Source organism: Hemiscyllium ocellatum, chromosome 8 (assembly GCF_020745735.1).
Source record: "Hemiscyllium ocellatum isolate sHemOce1 chromosome 8, sHemOce1.pat.X.cur, whole genome shotgun sequence".
Lineage (NCBI taxonomy): Eukaryota > Metazoa > Chordata > Chondrichthyes > Orectolobiformes > Hemiscylliidae > Hemiscyllium > Hemiscyllium ocellatum.
The window spans coordinates 56518979-56534848 of NC_083408.1; the positions used below are offsets into that span (position 1 = coordinate 56518979).

At 38.7% G+C, this 15870-nt stretch overlaps 1 protein-coding gene across 2 annotated transcripts in view; it reads left to right on the plus strand.

Moving 5' to 3' along the window:
• srp54 (signal recognition particle 54) overlaps positions 1-15870 on the plus strand; it is a 39074-nt gene continuing 23204 nt past the window's right edge. The window contains exons 1-10 of one of the 2 annotated variants that reach the window (XM_060829057.1): positions 1-86; positions 175-380; positions 505-609; positions 2351-2442; positions 4117-4201; positions 4284-4388; positions 6455-6521; positions 12666-12723; positions 14538-14688; positions 14782-14930. In XM_060829057.1, the coding sequence (XP_060685040.1) occupies positions 532-609; positions 2351-2442; positions 4117-4201; positions 4284-4388; positions 6455-6521; positions 12666-12723; positions 14538-14688; positions 14782-14930 (785 nt within the window). In that variant the 5' untranslated portion in view covers positions 1-86; positions 175-380; positions 505-531. The remainder of the gene's footprint in view (positions 87-174; positions 381-504; positions 610-2350; positions 2443-4116; positions 4202-4283; positions 4389-6454; positions 6522-12665; positions 12724-14537; positions 14689-14781; positions 14931-15870) is intronic. The other variant, XM_060829058.1, reaches the window with a different exon arrangement.

Here is a 15870-nt window from a genome sequence, read left to right on the forward strand (position 1 = left end):
CCCGGAAGAGGAAAGAGTTAGACGGCGGGGGTCACGGTTAATGGTGACGTTTGTTAGTCGGTGTGGGCCCGGGCCCGGTGTTTCGGGTAAGGGGCCTGATGTCACGCCGCTTCTCTGGTCTTCCCTGTGTTTGGTATTCGGGCGGGACGGTTATTATTTGTGTTTGTGTTTCAGGCCGAGTTTGTGTGAGGACTGCGAGCTGCTGAAGTATTTCCTGTGGATGTGATTGCTGTCTGGAAGCTGGCAGCTGCTGCTCCTGTATCGATGGAGTAAAGGCGGCGAGTTGGACCCGAAGAGCCCAGATCACAGCTTTTCTTCCCGGGATAGTCGGACCGCCGGCATCCTCCTTTCTCTCCCCCCAGCGGATCCTGTCTCTTTCGGTAAAGGGCCGCAGCTGGGGGAAACTGCGGACTCAGTTGATGATTTCGTCCATATTTTAATTTTTTTCTCTAGCAAAGTAATCATACGGCTTTCAATCACATCACGTCTCGTTTGTTCCGACAGAAGAACTAAACTTGAAAAGCAGCCAAAATGGTGTTAGCGGATCTGGGGAGAAAAATTACCTCCGCTCTGCGGTCCTTGAGCAATGCCACCATCATCAATGAGGAGGTATTTTGATTTCGTGATGCATGAGAGATAGTGCTTTAGTTGATGCGGTATTTGGTCTAAGTGTGTCGTATTAGCGCAAACAAAGCAATTCTTCTGCACTTGTTCACCTATCGATAAAAGCCATCAAGAGTTTGAGCATTTGCAAATAAGTGTCGTTCTCAAAATTTGCTCACTTTTGCCAATCTAAACTAACGGTTGCACCTGTGAAATATTTTCAAATCTAACTCGTTTTGAACTTTGTAGTTAATATGAACTCGTTTGTAGTTTAAAATTCTTCTTTTGTGATTCCTTAATGATAAACGGAGGTGAAAGTGCATTTGTTTAGCGGTGCCAGTTTAAATTTGTATGGGGTAAATTTGATATTACTAATGTATCTGACATCAAATTATCTACATCTCCTTTAGAGATATTAAAAAAAGGTTTTTTATTACCTGTCTTAATCACTTCATGTTGTATTCTCAGCTATTCATTTAACGATCTGGATAAATAGTTCCAAGTTCTGTGACTGATCATTTGACTGATGAGATTAGAAAAAGAATATACTGTAATTGTTTGTTTCCTCTGTTTGTTTTATTTCTCATGACTTTATGTTTGAACTCAAAGTCTGCCTATCTTAAAGTTGCACAGAATAAACAGCTTGAAAAAACTGTAGTACGTGTTGATACAGGAGTAAAATATCACATTGATTTCTGTGTTGTATTGATTATAAGATGTCATTAAAACACAGATTGCATCATGCTCATTTCCAGGTATTCTTATCTCGTTTTCTAGGTTTTCACTTCTTTCCTTTCTTTAAGTGTTGTTCCTCCATATATTTTGCACTTTCTACTTGTTATTCTCTTCTCAAAAAGCCCAAGAAAAGTAGATTCTGTTGATTTTTCAATTTGTAAACACTTGAAAATGGTACATGTTGACAAGTTATGAATTCAATGTAGTGTGGTTACTTGGCAATGAGTCCGCAAGTTGCAAGTTTCTGAAACCAACACGACAGATTAAGATGTTGGCTTTGCATCCAACAGTTCTGGTTAATTCTGTTCCGGCCACATTTATTTCTACTGAAGGTTGACTGCTTGAAAAGGTATAACAGACATAGTTGTTAAACTTTATTCCTTACAGTTGCATCGTTCAACAGCTGTCAAATTTAAGCCACAACCTGGAGTTAGTTTTGAACTAAACACAGGATGAGAGAGCAATTTAGGCCATTATTCTGCTATGGACTCCTGAGAAGTAGTATGATGATCATAGGTCCCCGGTCAGTTATAAAATTGGCCAAATTGGGATGTTGCAATCAGTTTATATTAAATTTCGAGCTTGCCATGATGTTTTGAAGCTTTATACCCTACAGACAATAGGTCAGATGAAAGCTGCACAACTGAATTTCAATTTTGAAGTTTGTGTGCAAATTGCAAGTTTGTGGCATATTATGATGAATTTTCTTGGGGAATGAAAAATACCTCCTCGGATGTCAGAGTATTCTCAGAAAATGGAGATGCCTGACTACGTTGTAAGAAACAAATTTTAGAGTGGAGGGATTACTGCCTGAGGCTCATATGACTGATAACTGTCCAATGAATTATAGTTGCTTCCCATGCTGTATTTGTGCATCTCTTGCATCAACAACCTACATTGCTGAACACTTTGCACTGTCCCCTCAAATTAGGAGATTGATGTTTGGGGAAAAAAAACAACTTGAAGAACTCTTTTTTTTAAAGCTATTAAAAATCATTATTTTTATTTTCAGGTTTTGAATGCTATGCTGAAGGAAGTATGTACTGCTTTACTTGAAGCAGATGTCAACATAAAACTTGTGAAACAGCTTAGGGAAAATGTCAAGTAAGTAAGCAAATTTAATCCAATAAATTACATGAAAAATGATTAAAATGAAAAATAGTTGAGTTCAGGTAGCAGTTTGGCATGTGCAGACTTCAATATGAATTTAACAGTGCAGTTCAGATACACTGAAGGTATGTGAATGATCTGTGTGCAGCCAAGAGAAGAAATGGCCGAGAGGTATTATTGCTTTACTGTTAATCCAGAAATTCAGCTGTTGTTCTGGGGACCTGGATTTGAATTCTGCCAGAGCACATTGTGGAGTTTGAATCAGTTTTTGAAAATAATCTTAAAACAAAATTGCCTTGATTGTCGATTGTCAGAAATACCCATCTGGCTCACCAATGTCTTTGAGGAAAGCACATCTGCCATCCTCTGTGATCTTGCCTACTTGGGATTCCAGACCACAGAAATGTGATTAACTCTTAACTGCCATCTGCCCACATCATGTAAATGAATTAAAAAAAAATACACCATGCATTTTCCAAATTACCCCTAGTCTTGTGTTTTTGGGGGATTTGTATCTTGTGACTATACTAAATGGACATGTTGACTAACCAGAATTCCTAAAAATATCTCCATTGTTTTTGGCACCAGTGTTAGTGTAGTCTCTTGGTAGTGTCTAATACTAGCTAAACACATTACATTTCACATATGTATAGATGGTAAGCAGAAATAGAATCATAGAGCTGTACAGCATGGAAATAGACCCTTCGGTCCAACTCATCCTTGCTAACGAGATATTCCAAATGAATTTAGTCCCATTTGCAAGCATTTGGCCCATATCCTTTTTAAACCCTCTGTATTCATATGCCCGTACAATTGCCTTTTTAAATGTTGGAATTGAACCAGCTTCCACCACTTCCTCTGGCAGTTCATTCCATACATGCACCATCCTCTGCGTGACAAAGGTGCCTTTTAAATCTTTCCTCTGTCACCATAAACCGAGCCCTTTAGCTTTGGACTTTCCTAATCTGGAGAAAAGACCATGGCTATTCACCCTATCCATGCCCCTCATAATTTTATAAACCCCTATTAGGTCACCTCTCAGCCTCTGCTCACCAGGAAAAATAGTCCCAGCCTATTCAGCCTCTCCCTATAGCTCAAACCCTCCAACCTCGTTGCAAATCTTGTCTGAATCATTTCAAGTTTCACAATACCCTTCCAATAGGAAGGAGACCAGAATTAAATGCAGCATTCTAACAGTGACTTAACCAATGTCCGGTACGACCACGATATGACATCACAACTCCTATACTCAGTGCACTGACCAATAAAGGCAAGTGACAACAAGTGAAAGTTTGCTGTCTGTCACATGTAAACAAAAATCTTAATAGTTTGATTTGACCATATTTGTAATAATACAGGGTAATGGATTTTTACTGAAATTTTAAATTTAACTCTTTGTTATGCTTCTCTGAGGATATTATTCCTTAAAATAAAAACAAGAGCCAAATAAGCTATTTGTTCTATGACATGCTGTTTGAGAGATTCTCTGCTAGGGGTTCCTTTAACTGTTATTTATTCTAACTTAAATTTTAAACAAGTGTCAAATTTAAATTTTGTTTCTTGCATAAACCATTCTGCGCATGATTTTTTGCATAGATAATTAATTGAACGGGCTACCTGTCAATTGTTTTGAAGTTTATTATATTGTTTTGCTAAACTTTGTTTTAGAGCAGCTATAGACTTGGAAGAAATGGCTTCTGGCCTCAACAAAAGACGAATGATCCAACATGCTGTATTTAAGGAACTTGTCAAGGTATCTGAACCATCAAGAACACTGCAACTTTACATATTTTTCTTCTTTTGAATTCAATCTATGTCATTTATGTATTATTTAGCTTGTAGATCCAGGAGTTAAAGCATGGACCCCCACAAAAGGAAAACAAAATGTCATCATGTTTGTTGGCCTTCAAGGTAGTGGTAAAACTACAACATGTACAAAGGTATTTTTTTTGTTCCTTTGGGAATTTTTTTTCTGAAGTCAAACGTTTGTTTTCTTTGATTTAAATCTAATCCCATTGTTGGATTGTCAATTGGAGGCAGCAGATAGAAACAGTGATTCTGTTGTAATGGGAAAATTGGGTATAGTTCATTTCAGTACTTGACCGCTAAACAGATCAGTGCAAGCCAATATTAGTTGAAGTTTTAAACTAGAAGTGGCGTTGGGAAATAATAACACTTAAGGATGCCTGACCAGAGGTATTTGTATCTAAGAGTCAGACACTAATCAAAAGTTACTCGTTATTTTACTGTATGTACCGTATGTAAAGAATTGAAAGAGAAAATGTGATCCCTCAATTTGTGTACTTTTTCTCAGTGAAGTTAATTAAGTTTAAATACACCCTTTTTATTGACGAGTTTTGGATTTTTGTCAATAATTTACCAAAAAAAAATTGTTTCATTAATTTTTGTGTTAAATTAATTCCCAAAATCACATCCCTATAACTTTCAGATTTCTAATCTGAAATGTGTTTTTTTTACAATGCACATTATTGTCATGAAGTCATACAGCATGGAAACAGACCCTTCAGTGCAAAGCCCATGTCGACCATAAACTCAAGCTAAATTAGTTCCACCTGCATGCGTTTGGCCCATAGCCCTCCAAACATTTCTTATTCAAGTACTTATATAGATACCTTTTAAATGCTGCAACTGTACCTGCAAGCACCACTTCCTTTGGAAGTTCATTCTATACACAAACCACTCTGTTTCAAAAAAAGAAGTTGCCCACCATTTCCTCCTTAAATCTTTCTCCTCTCCCGTTAAGAATATTTCCCCTCCCCAGGATAAAGATTCAATTTATCTATCACCCCCCCCCCCGTGATTTTATAAACCTTTACAAGATCACCGCTCATCCTCCTATACACCAGTGAAAGTAGTCCTAGCCTACCCAGCCTCTCCTTATGATGGAAACCCTCCATTCCTGGCAGCATCCTGGTAAATCTCTTCGGAACTCCCTCCAGCTTAATATTTTGTCCAGAATAGTCCAACCAAAACTGGACACACAGTATTCCAGAAAGGTCTCACCAATGTCCGATACAACCTCAACATAACATCCCAACTCCTGTGCTCAAAGGTCAGAGGCAAGAGTGCGACACGCCTTCTTCACCACTCTGTCAACATGTGATGCAAACTTCAATGAATTATGTACCCAATCCCCTAGACATCTTTTCTATAACGCTACCAAAAGATCAACGTCTAATTGTATAAATCTTGCCCTTAATTATTTTACTAAAATGCAGATTAAACTCCATCTGCTATTCTTCAGTCCGTCGACCCAATTGATGAAGATCTCTTTGTAATCTTGGATAGCCTTCTTCTCTGTCCACTATATCACCAATTGTGGTGTCATCCACAAACTTAGTAACCATGCCTTCTATGTTCTCATCTAAATCATTTTATAAATGACAAACAAAAGTGAATCCAGCACCTATTGCTGTGGAACACTGCTGGTCACAGGCCTTCAGTCTGAAAACAGCACTCTACCGTCACACTGTCTCCTGCTGTTAAGCCAATTTTGTATCCAACTGACAAGCTCATCCTGAATACCCTCTCCTCCCTGACCTATCACCTTCATCTCCTCCCCAACTCACCCATTGTACTCTATGCTACTCTCTCCCCACCCCCAACCTCCCCAAGCTTATATCTCCACGCATCAGTCTCTCTGCCTTTATTCCTGATGAAGGGCTTTTGCCCGAAACATCAGTTTCGCAGCTCGTTGGATGCTGCCTGAACTGCTGTGCTCTTCCAGCACCACTGATCCAGAATCAGAATCCGATATGGTCAAACTTTCGTAAACTGTAATTTGAAGGCTGTGTAAAAAGTTTTATTTGTCGAGGTTTTAAATTGAGCTGTTCGCATAATCATGCTTGTTTCAAAGTAAGTTTAAGCAGAAAATTAACTTTAGAAATGAAATTATTTTAATATGGGAGACTGCCTTTGATTATATTGTAGTTTTGTTTACTATTTGTTTCAATATCTGTCACAAGACCAATCTTTTTTAATGTAGCTAGCGTACTACTTCCAACGGAAAGGCTGGAAGACTTGCTTGATATGTGCAGACACATTTAGAGCAGGTGGGTAAATTATTATTCTTTACAAGTGCTTTATTTAATGTAAATCATTAAAATTTAATTTTATCTGTTTAAGTTATGAGTTTATTTTTATCTTGAACATTATCAGCAAATAGGATTTTCTTAGTTTACTGATTTAATAAGTTCCTAAAGTGATTGAGTCAGACAAAACTGTATCATGGAAAATTGGCCATTAAATTTTCTGGGTTTTGCCATGGTTTATCTTGAAGTAATGTTACATTCTTTATTTGCAGCATATTTAGCCATATTTGAAGATGCCCATTTTCTAGCCTTAATATTGAGCTTTCCAATAGGTGATCATAAGAAGTAGATGTAAGAGTAGACCAATTGGCTCACTCTGTTCCACCATGAAATAAGATCATTGCTGATCTGATTGTGGCTTTAACTCCACTTTCCTGCCTGATCCTGTGATCTTCAATTCTCTTACAGATGAAAATCTGTTTGAGCCTCCAATATATTCAATAACCAAGAATCTGCCTCAGTCTGTGAAAGAGAATTCTGAACCCTCAGAATAAATTCATTCTTAATTCTGTCTTAATGGATGTCCCCATAATTTTAAACTGCCCACTATTCTCAGATTGTCTGCGGGGAAACATCATCTCCGCATTCATTCTGCTAAGCTTCCTCAGAATTGATTATTTTACAATGGACCAATGAGCAAATGTTCAACTTGTGCAACCTTTCACAGTCCTTTCACCCCAAGAATCATCGTGGCAAATCTTCTCTGAGCTCCTTCCATTGCAATGTCTTTCCAACTATTACAACCTCACTGCCATGTGGCTGAACACTTCAATTCCCCCTCCCACTCCAACAAGGAAGTGCAAGTCCTGGGCTGCCTCCCCTGCCAAATCCAAGCCACCTGATGTCAGGAGGAAGAACCCTTCATCTTCTGCATTGGGACCCTCCAACCACCCACTCTCACCGGTTTGCTCATTTCCCCTCACCCCCATCCTCATCCCAGATCCAGCCCTCCAAATTGGCACCACCCTCTTGAACTGTCTTACCTCTCCATCTCCATCTTTCTTCCCACCTATCCATTCCACCCTGCCCGACAACCATCATCTCTCACCTTCATCTACCTATCACCTTCCCAGCTTACCCCACCCCACCTCCCCACCCTCCTATTTATTTCTCAGCCCCCGACTCCCTCCATGTTTCTGATGAAAGGCTTATGCCCAAAACATCAACTCTTCTGCACCTCAGATGCTCCTTGACCTCTTGTGCTTTCCCAGCACCACACCTTTTGACTATGTTCCCCCACATATGTTTAATACAACTTAGTTTCCAACTTACCGTTGTAACCAGAGCTGCTGAGAATACAATACATTTCCTTCATTCATGTCAGTACTAAAGATTGTGAATAACTGAGTTCCAGCACTGATCTCTGTTTCTCCACTTAGCAGTCACCATATGGAATTTACCTATTTATGAAACTCTTTCCTGAATTGGCATTCATCGAAATTTTGCCCTGAGCACCACAACTTCCTTTTTCTTGGAATAACCTTTTATGTGGCACTTGTATCAAATGCCTTTTGGAAACCCAAAAACATTCTACATGCTTCTTCAATCTTCTCCTGCTAATCCTGTTGAATGAATAAATTTGTCAAACTTGATTTCCGTGTCACAAAATCCTGTTGAATTTGTATTATGGTTCCTAAGTATCCTGTTTCTACCTTTTTTTTTGTCCAAAATAATGGATTCAACATTTTTCCGATGCCAGATCTTAGGCGAACCGGCCTATGGTTACCTATATTGGTCTTCCTCCGTTTTTAAAAATGGTATATAATGTGTGTTTTGTTTAAATCTGGGATTTTATCCAAATGTGGCTGTTGTAGTGTGTTATGACAATTGCATTCACTGTCTGCAAGAGCTATTTTTACGATCCTCAGTTTGTAGTCCATTTGATCCAAACACATTTGGTTGACCCTAACAAATCTGGTTGAATTTTTTGAAGGGGTGGCCAATGTGTGATGACGGTCATGCAGTTGATTTACCTTGTGAATTTCAATGCCTTGGACTAAGTCCTACATGGCAGATTGATAACACAGGATCCAGGGAGATTTGACAAATTGGATTCAAAATTGGTTTTATAGCCAATTGAAAGGAGACAGCGTGGAGGTGATTGTGCATAGTGGAGTACTACATGGATTGGTGTTAGGTCCCTTTGTATATCAGTGGCATGGGTGGATGATAAGCTTGTGAATGACATGAAGATTGGCCGAGTGGTGGCTGTGAGGAAGAAGGTCTTGTGTTGCAGGAGGATGTAGACGGATTGGTCAGATGAATAGATGTTTTTCATCTGCTATTAAGACAGGTACAAAATACTTTGTCAAATTACCTGTCTTTATTAATTCCTTCATCTCATGCTCTAAAGGAGCAATGCTTAGTTTGGATCCTCTCTTCCAACATAGAACTCTTACTACTGTTTTTATATTTCTTGCCAGTTTTCTTTCATACACCAATTTAAAGGAATTTAACTCTGATAAGTGTGAGGTGATGCAAAAAGTAACAAAACAAGGCAGTAGTCGATGAATGGCAGGACACTAGGAAGCTCAGGAACAAATGGATCTTGGGGTATGAGAGTTATTGTGTTAGAGGTAACTTTACTAACTCATTCACCAGCTCATTGTATTTACTAATACTGCATTCCCATGCATTCATTCATAACCATTTACTCACCCTTTGTTTGCTGTAACGCATTTTCATTCATTCAAACATTCATAAAACCATGGTTTGTAGTATATTTTACTGTTGGGAGAAAGTGAGGACTGCAGATGCTGGAGATCAGAGTCAGAGTGTGGTGCTGGAAAAGCACAGCCAGTCAGGTAGCATCCGAGGAGCAGGAGACTCGACATTTCAGGCATAAGCCTTTCATCAAGAATCAGGCTTGTGGGCCAAGGGGGTTGATAGATAAATGGGAGGGGGTGGGGTTGGGGGGGAAGGGAGCTGGGAATGCGATAGGTAGAAGAGCTGGCGGTGAAAGTGATAGGTCGGTGAGGAGGTGGAGCAGATAGATGGGAAGGAAGATGGACAGGTAGGACCGTTCAGGAGGGTGGTGCCGAGTTGGGAAGTTGTGCCTAAGATGGGGGTGGGTGATGGGAGAAATGAAGAAACTGGTGAAATCCACATTGATCCCGTGTGGTTGGAGGGTCCCAAGACGGCAGATGAGGTGTTCTTCCTTGGAATCCGGTACTTAAGAATTGGTGATGGAGACAGCCCAGAACCTCCAGGTCTTTGGCAGAGTGGAAATGCAGGTCCTGGGCTGTCTCCATCACCAACGCTGACCATCCGACGCCTGGAGGAAGAACAATTTATTTTCCATCTTGGGACCCTCCAACCACACCGGATCACTGTGGATTTCCCCCACTTATCCCAGTCCCAATCTCCCAACCTGGCACCACCTTCCTGAATGGTCCTACCTGTCTACCTTCCTTCCCAGCTATCTGATCATCCTTCTCTCTGATGTGGCACCTTTACCCCCACCTTCATCGACTTACTGCATTCCTAGCCTCCTTCCCACCTCATTCACCCCCTCCTCCCATGAATTCTCAGCCCCCTTGGTCCACAAGCCTTATTCCTGATGAAGGGTTTACGTCCGAAACGTTGACTCTCCTGTTCTTTGAATGCTGCCTGACCAGCTGTGCTTTTCCAGCACCACATTGTTCGACTATATTTTACTGTTGCAAGATGGACTAAATTAAAACATTGCTTCCAAACCCATTTTGCTTCTTAACGCCTTCAACCCTTATCAGACCTTTTTACATCAAAAGCTACCTCTGAATAAATATCAAAGACTATTAACCTATTCTGAAACAATGCCCTCGCTACCATAATGTCTCCACCACCCACCCAAAACTATGGAAAGATTATAATATTAATCAGCCCTTACCAACCATGTCTCAGAACCTGAATAGATTGCAGAACAACATACTTGTTGAATGCATATTAAACAGGCCCACTAAACACGTTATCAAAGCAGCACCCCTATGAAACTGCATGAATGAATGAAACGTATGCTGACGAGTAGTAAACATAATCTCACGACCCAGCTGTGGTAATCAGTTTAATATTCTTTATTCTTTTATTTAAGTATATGTATAATCTCAAACTAACTTATGTAGGTTTAGTTTTACGAACATTGATTAACTTAAAAGACAAAAGGACTAACCCCTCTTAATTATGCCAGTGGACCAGATAGACACTCTTAAGGTTGGGGTAGACCTAATAGAAGTGTATAAGATTGAAGGACATGGACAAGATAGATAGAAAGCAGCTGTTCCTATTTGTTGAAGGGTTAATAACAAAGGTCCATCATTTTAAGATCAAAAAGAGGAGGTTTAGAGTGGATTTAAGGAGAGAATTTTCACCCAGAGTGTGGTTGGGTTCTGTAGTTCACTGCCTGGGAGGGTAATTGAGGCAGGTAACCTAAATGTGTTTAAAAAAACACTTGGATGACCAATTGAAATTTCATAACATTCAAGGCTATAGACAGAGTGGTGGAACATGGGACAAGTGTAGATTTAATGAAGCTTGTGCAGCCTTAATGATTCTCGCAAATCAGCACTTTAGGCTGATTTTTTTTTCCCCATGGTATTTCTTCATGATTCTGGTTATTTCAAATAGTGATCTCTCTTGTCTTTTGTTGATTTGCTATAATTTGTGGAATCCTTTTTTCCGTCTTCTACTTTGCAGGCAGCTACAAAATACTTGTTCAAAGTCCCTGTCTTTATTAATTCCCTAGTTTCATAATCTCAGGACCAGTGCTTACCTGCATTCGTCTCTTCCAACGTAGAAGAAACTTTTACTGTTGCTTTTATGTTCCTTGTCAGTTTTCTAATAGAGACCAATTTCTAATTTCTAAAACTAATCATTTGTTGGTTTCTAAAACTTCCAATTTTTCTTCGCAACATTGAATGTCTTTTCTCACACTTTGATACCATCCTTAATTTCGTTATTATCAATGGTGCACCCTTCTTGTAGAATCATCGAGGCTGCTGCAGTAGACCTTTTGAAGGTTGGAAACCTATAGATTATTTAAAGAAAACTTTCTTCATACTGACTTGTATTTGGTTGAAAACATTAAATTGGGGGGTAATCCCTTGGTTCTCTCAGTCATTGTACTTGGTGATTGGGGGAATTAATCTGTCTTCATTCTCATCCTGTGTTTGAGGATTTGATGGAAGGGAATGTCTGCTCACTATATTTCCTGTGTCACGTACAGATTAATGTTCTTTAATTAAAATTAAGCACTAATTTCTGGAGTGAATCTTGCATAGAGCTAACTTTCTGCTTTCAATTGACTGAAGTATTTTGCTCGTGGTTTTGTGGCGCATTGTTTTAACTGAAGAAGCATAGATAAATGGGAATTCTTTGAATAGTTATTCTTGGATTTCGTTCACCGTACGGATATTAGCATTTTAAAACCCTTCGACATCATTCCATCATTCAGTGAGATCCTGGCTAATCTGATAATGCTTGTTTCCCTTCATAATTGTAATAATCTGTTTATCTCCGGCTTGAATATGATTCATGACCCAGCCTCAATAGACTTATGGTAAATAAGTCCATAGATTCACTGTCCTCTGAGCCAATAATTCTTTTTTTCTCTGCCTCAAATGGGCAACTCCTGACTTTGATACAAGAGCCTTTACACAAATTGCAGTGGCATTCCTGTTCACTTTAAGTTTACCTCATGGTGTGATGATGATGACGATTTTAAAATGACACTGGTTTTGAGTAGCTTGCACCCCCCCCCCCAAAAAAAAACAATTTTGTAATTTAAATGTGTTTGTTTCTAGATTAGGCACTGTCATATAACTCTGCAGATAACTATCTTATTATGAATTTATTTTTGTTTGGGCAACAATATTGTTTGCTTTTAAAGGTTGGATTTTACAGTAAATCTGAAGTGTTACTTTCTGATTGCACTTCTAAATAAAGTGTTTAATTTTTGAAGACTTTCTTCTGACCACTTATGCAAATACTATCCTCACCTCAAATGATCTAGAATCTGACTGCTGCTTTGCAACATGCCACTTAACATTACAATCCAGGAAAATTGTAGAGTTGAGTTTCAAGGATAGTGGAGCTTGGATCAAGTCACATTTTTATGTTTCTGTCCTGCAGGTGCATTTGACCAGCTGAAACAGAATGCAACTAAAGCAAGAATTCCATTTTATGGAAGGTAGAATTTATAATCAAAAATATTTTAACATGTTATTTGAATAGTAAGTAAACTAGTATACGTATGATTGCTATTAATTGCAACCTAGGGAATTTTCAAAATGGCAATGTTTGTTCAATTCTGATTTTGGAACAGCTGCTTCAACATTATGAAAAATTTCAGCTGTACTGAACTTAGTGAAGTTTTGAGATTTTTTTTGTCTTTGTTCTTCCATGGGATGTGGATGTTTCAGACATGGCCAGAGATGAGAGACCATCAGATTTTAATGCATACCAAAGAGTGCACGGAATTAATTGATTGCAATGAAGTTCTCTCTGAGAAGATCTATTTCAGCTTCTTTAGAAGTATTGTAGAGAAAATAGGAGCCTTCAAACCGGCTCCTACTGTTCATTATGGTTGCAGCTGTTCATCCAACTCAGCAGCCTGTTTCTGCTTTACATAATTTTTGATCCCTTTAGCCCCAAGTGCTATATTCAACTCATTGGAATTGTGTAACTTTTGGCCTCCACTGCTTTCTGTAGTAGTGAATTCCACAGGATTACCATTCTGAGTGAAGAAATTCCTTTTTATCTCAGTGTTAAATGTTTTACTTGTATGTCCTTAGACTGAGAGCCCTGGTAATGGACTCCCCCATCATCGGGAACATGGTTCCTGCATCTACCCTGTTGAGTACTGTTAGAAGTTTAAGTTTCTGAGTTATCCCTCACTTTTCTGAGCTCAAGTCAACATAATCCTAACTGATTCAACCTTTCCTCATATGTTGGTCTTGACTTCCAAGGAGTTAGTTTAGTAAAACTTTGCTGCACTCCCTTCAACAACAGCAGAATCGTCCTTCCTCAGATAAGGAGATCAAAATTACACACGGTATTCCAGATATGGTCTCACTAAGGCCCTGTATAACTGCAGCAAGACATCCCTGTACTCCAATCCTCTTGTTGTAAAGGCTAACATCCCATTTCCGTTTTTGACTGTCTGCCTTACATGCATGCTTGCTATTCCATCCACTAGCATATGAGGACACCCAAGTCTTTCAATTTCTAGCCATTCACTCCTGAGTCATTCCAGTAATAATTCTCCCAGCAGAAAATGCTGTAATCAGACAAATGGTTTGTTCCCCAAATTCATTGCTATCTTGTCGGATGAGCTAAACTAACTCCAATTCTGTTTTGAAATAAAAGCCACGTGCTAGTAATACTAATCAGATTGGACAAACATCGATGGAGACTAAAACATAACTCTGTTTCAATTTCTTACTTTGTTTCAGTGTGTTTCCTGAAATTAGAGCTTGTTGGTGTTTTTTTTAAAGTCTCTCAGTTACTGAGCTTGGGTTATAATCATAATGAAATACAGCATCTAGCTCATATTAGCTTCAAAATATCTGCCAATCACTCGGTCTTGATAAATTAAATGCTTATTTTCAATAACTTCAAATTCAGTTGTTCTATTTTCTTGAACTTGAAGTGGAAAGTTGAAAATGTGGTATAACAGTCCAAATGTATCTCTTAGCAATTGGTGTTAAGCATCTAAGTACATTCCTGGCTTTTGCAATCCAACAATGTATTTGGCAGATCTCATTTTCTGTGAACATGCTGAGGGATGGTGGCAGCTGCAGTGGTGATACTCTTACGGGTTTATATGGGGTGTTAGAAGGTGAATGGGATTCATGCTTACAGGGAAGGATGTGGACTTAGTGTTGATTATAGTTTGCTTTTATTCATTTGGAGAAAAAAGGGTTATGAAACTGTATGTGGCAAGGGAAAGGGAGTATTAGAGAGCAAATCAGAAATGAACCAAGGTTTCTTTTCTTTATTCAGTTACACAGAAATGGATCCAGTGATCATAGCTGCAGAAGGTGTAGAGAAATTTAAAAAAGAAAACTTTGAGATAATAATTGTTGATACCAGTGGTCGACACAAACAAGAAGACTCTTTATTTGAAGAGATGTTGCAAGTTTCAAATGCCATAGTAAGTTAAAAATTCGATCGTGAACACATACTTAGTGCCATATGAAGTTGTTACTGTTGGAAATAAGTATCTAATTTTTGAAATCTATTTTAGCAACCGGACAACATTGTTTATGTAATGGATGCATCAATTGGTCAAGCCTGTGAAGCACAAGCCAAAGCTTTTAAAGATAAAGTGGATATTGCATCAGTCATTGTAACTAAACTTGATGGTCATGCCAAAGGAGGAGGCGCGCTCAGTGCGTAAGTAGTCCAGTTTTCTTTCAACTGAGAAAGTGTTTCGAATTTTGAAGAAGGCAATTTCATAAATGGCTAAGACATGAGGATACAGAAATCCTGTTCAAAATTGAAAGGAATGGATACAATGTTAGAATCTTTTAATTTGGTTTTGCAGTGGATTTGGTTTATTTTTAACTCCAAACTAAATACACTTAGTATTGTAATTAAGGAATTTTTAAGGCAGGAAAACTGGGTTTGATAAAGGAGGGACATCACTTTATGTAGTGAATGGAGTTTGTGCATCATGTTGTCTGGTTTTCACATGATTGTCATATTTTAGCTATTCTACTCGCTCATGCCTTGTTTTCGTTTAACTTAGTTTAATTTGAATTTTTTTGTCTCTCTTTATTTGCATTTAACTGGGACAAGCAGACTCTTGTTTATGGATAGTTCTCCAGGTCTTTGCTTTCTTTGATACAAGCCTTACCGTTCACTTTTCTGAATATAATTGAGCAATGTAATTTTCCATGCTTTAATTTTAAATCAGTTATTTTGACATCTTTGTTTCTTGTCCTGAAATGGACAAAAAGTCAAAAGTAAGGAGGCATGGATAATTTGTATTGACAAAAATCAATCGGGCCAAAATGGTCATTGTGTGTTTTGGAAGTCAGTCATATCCGTCCAAGTACATTGCATGATTTCTTCAGGTTGATTGGGCGTAAGGCACAAATCTTCAGCTGTTCCATTAGCATCGTCTCCTCCATCAGATGGTCAGAGTAGGAATATTTGCTGATCATTTCACAACGCTCAGCATCATGTGTTGTCATTTGGATACTGTTGTAGCCTGTCAACATATACAGCAAGATTTGAATAACACTCACTGCACGAATATCAGGCAATGATCTTTTCAAGCAAGAGTGAGCCGAACCGTTTGGAGTATGTTGCAGCTTAACCCTGTCTTCAC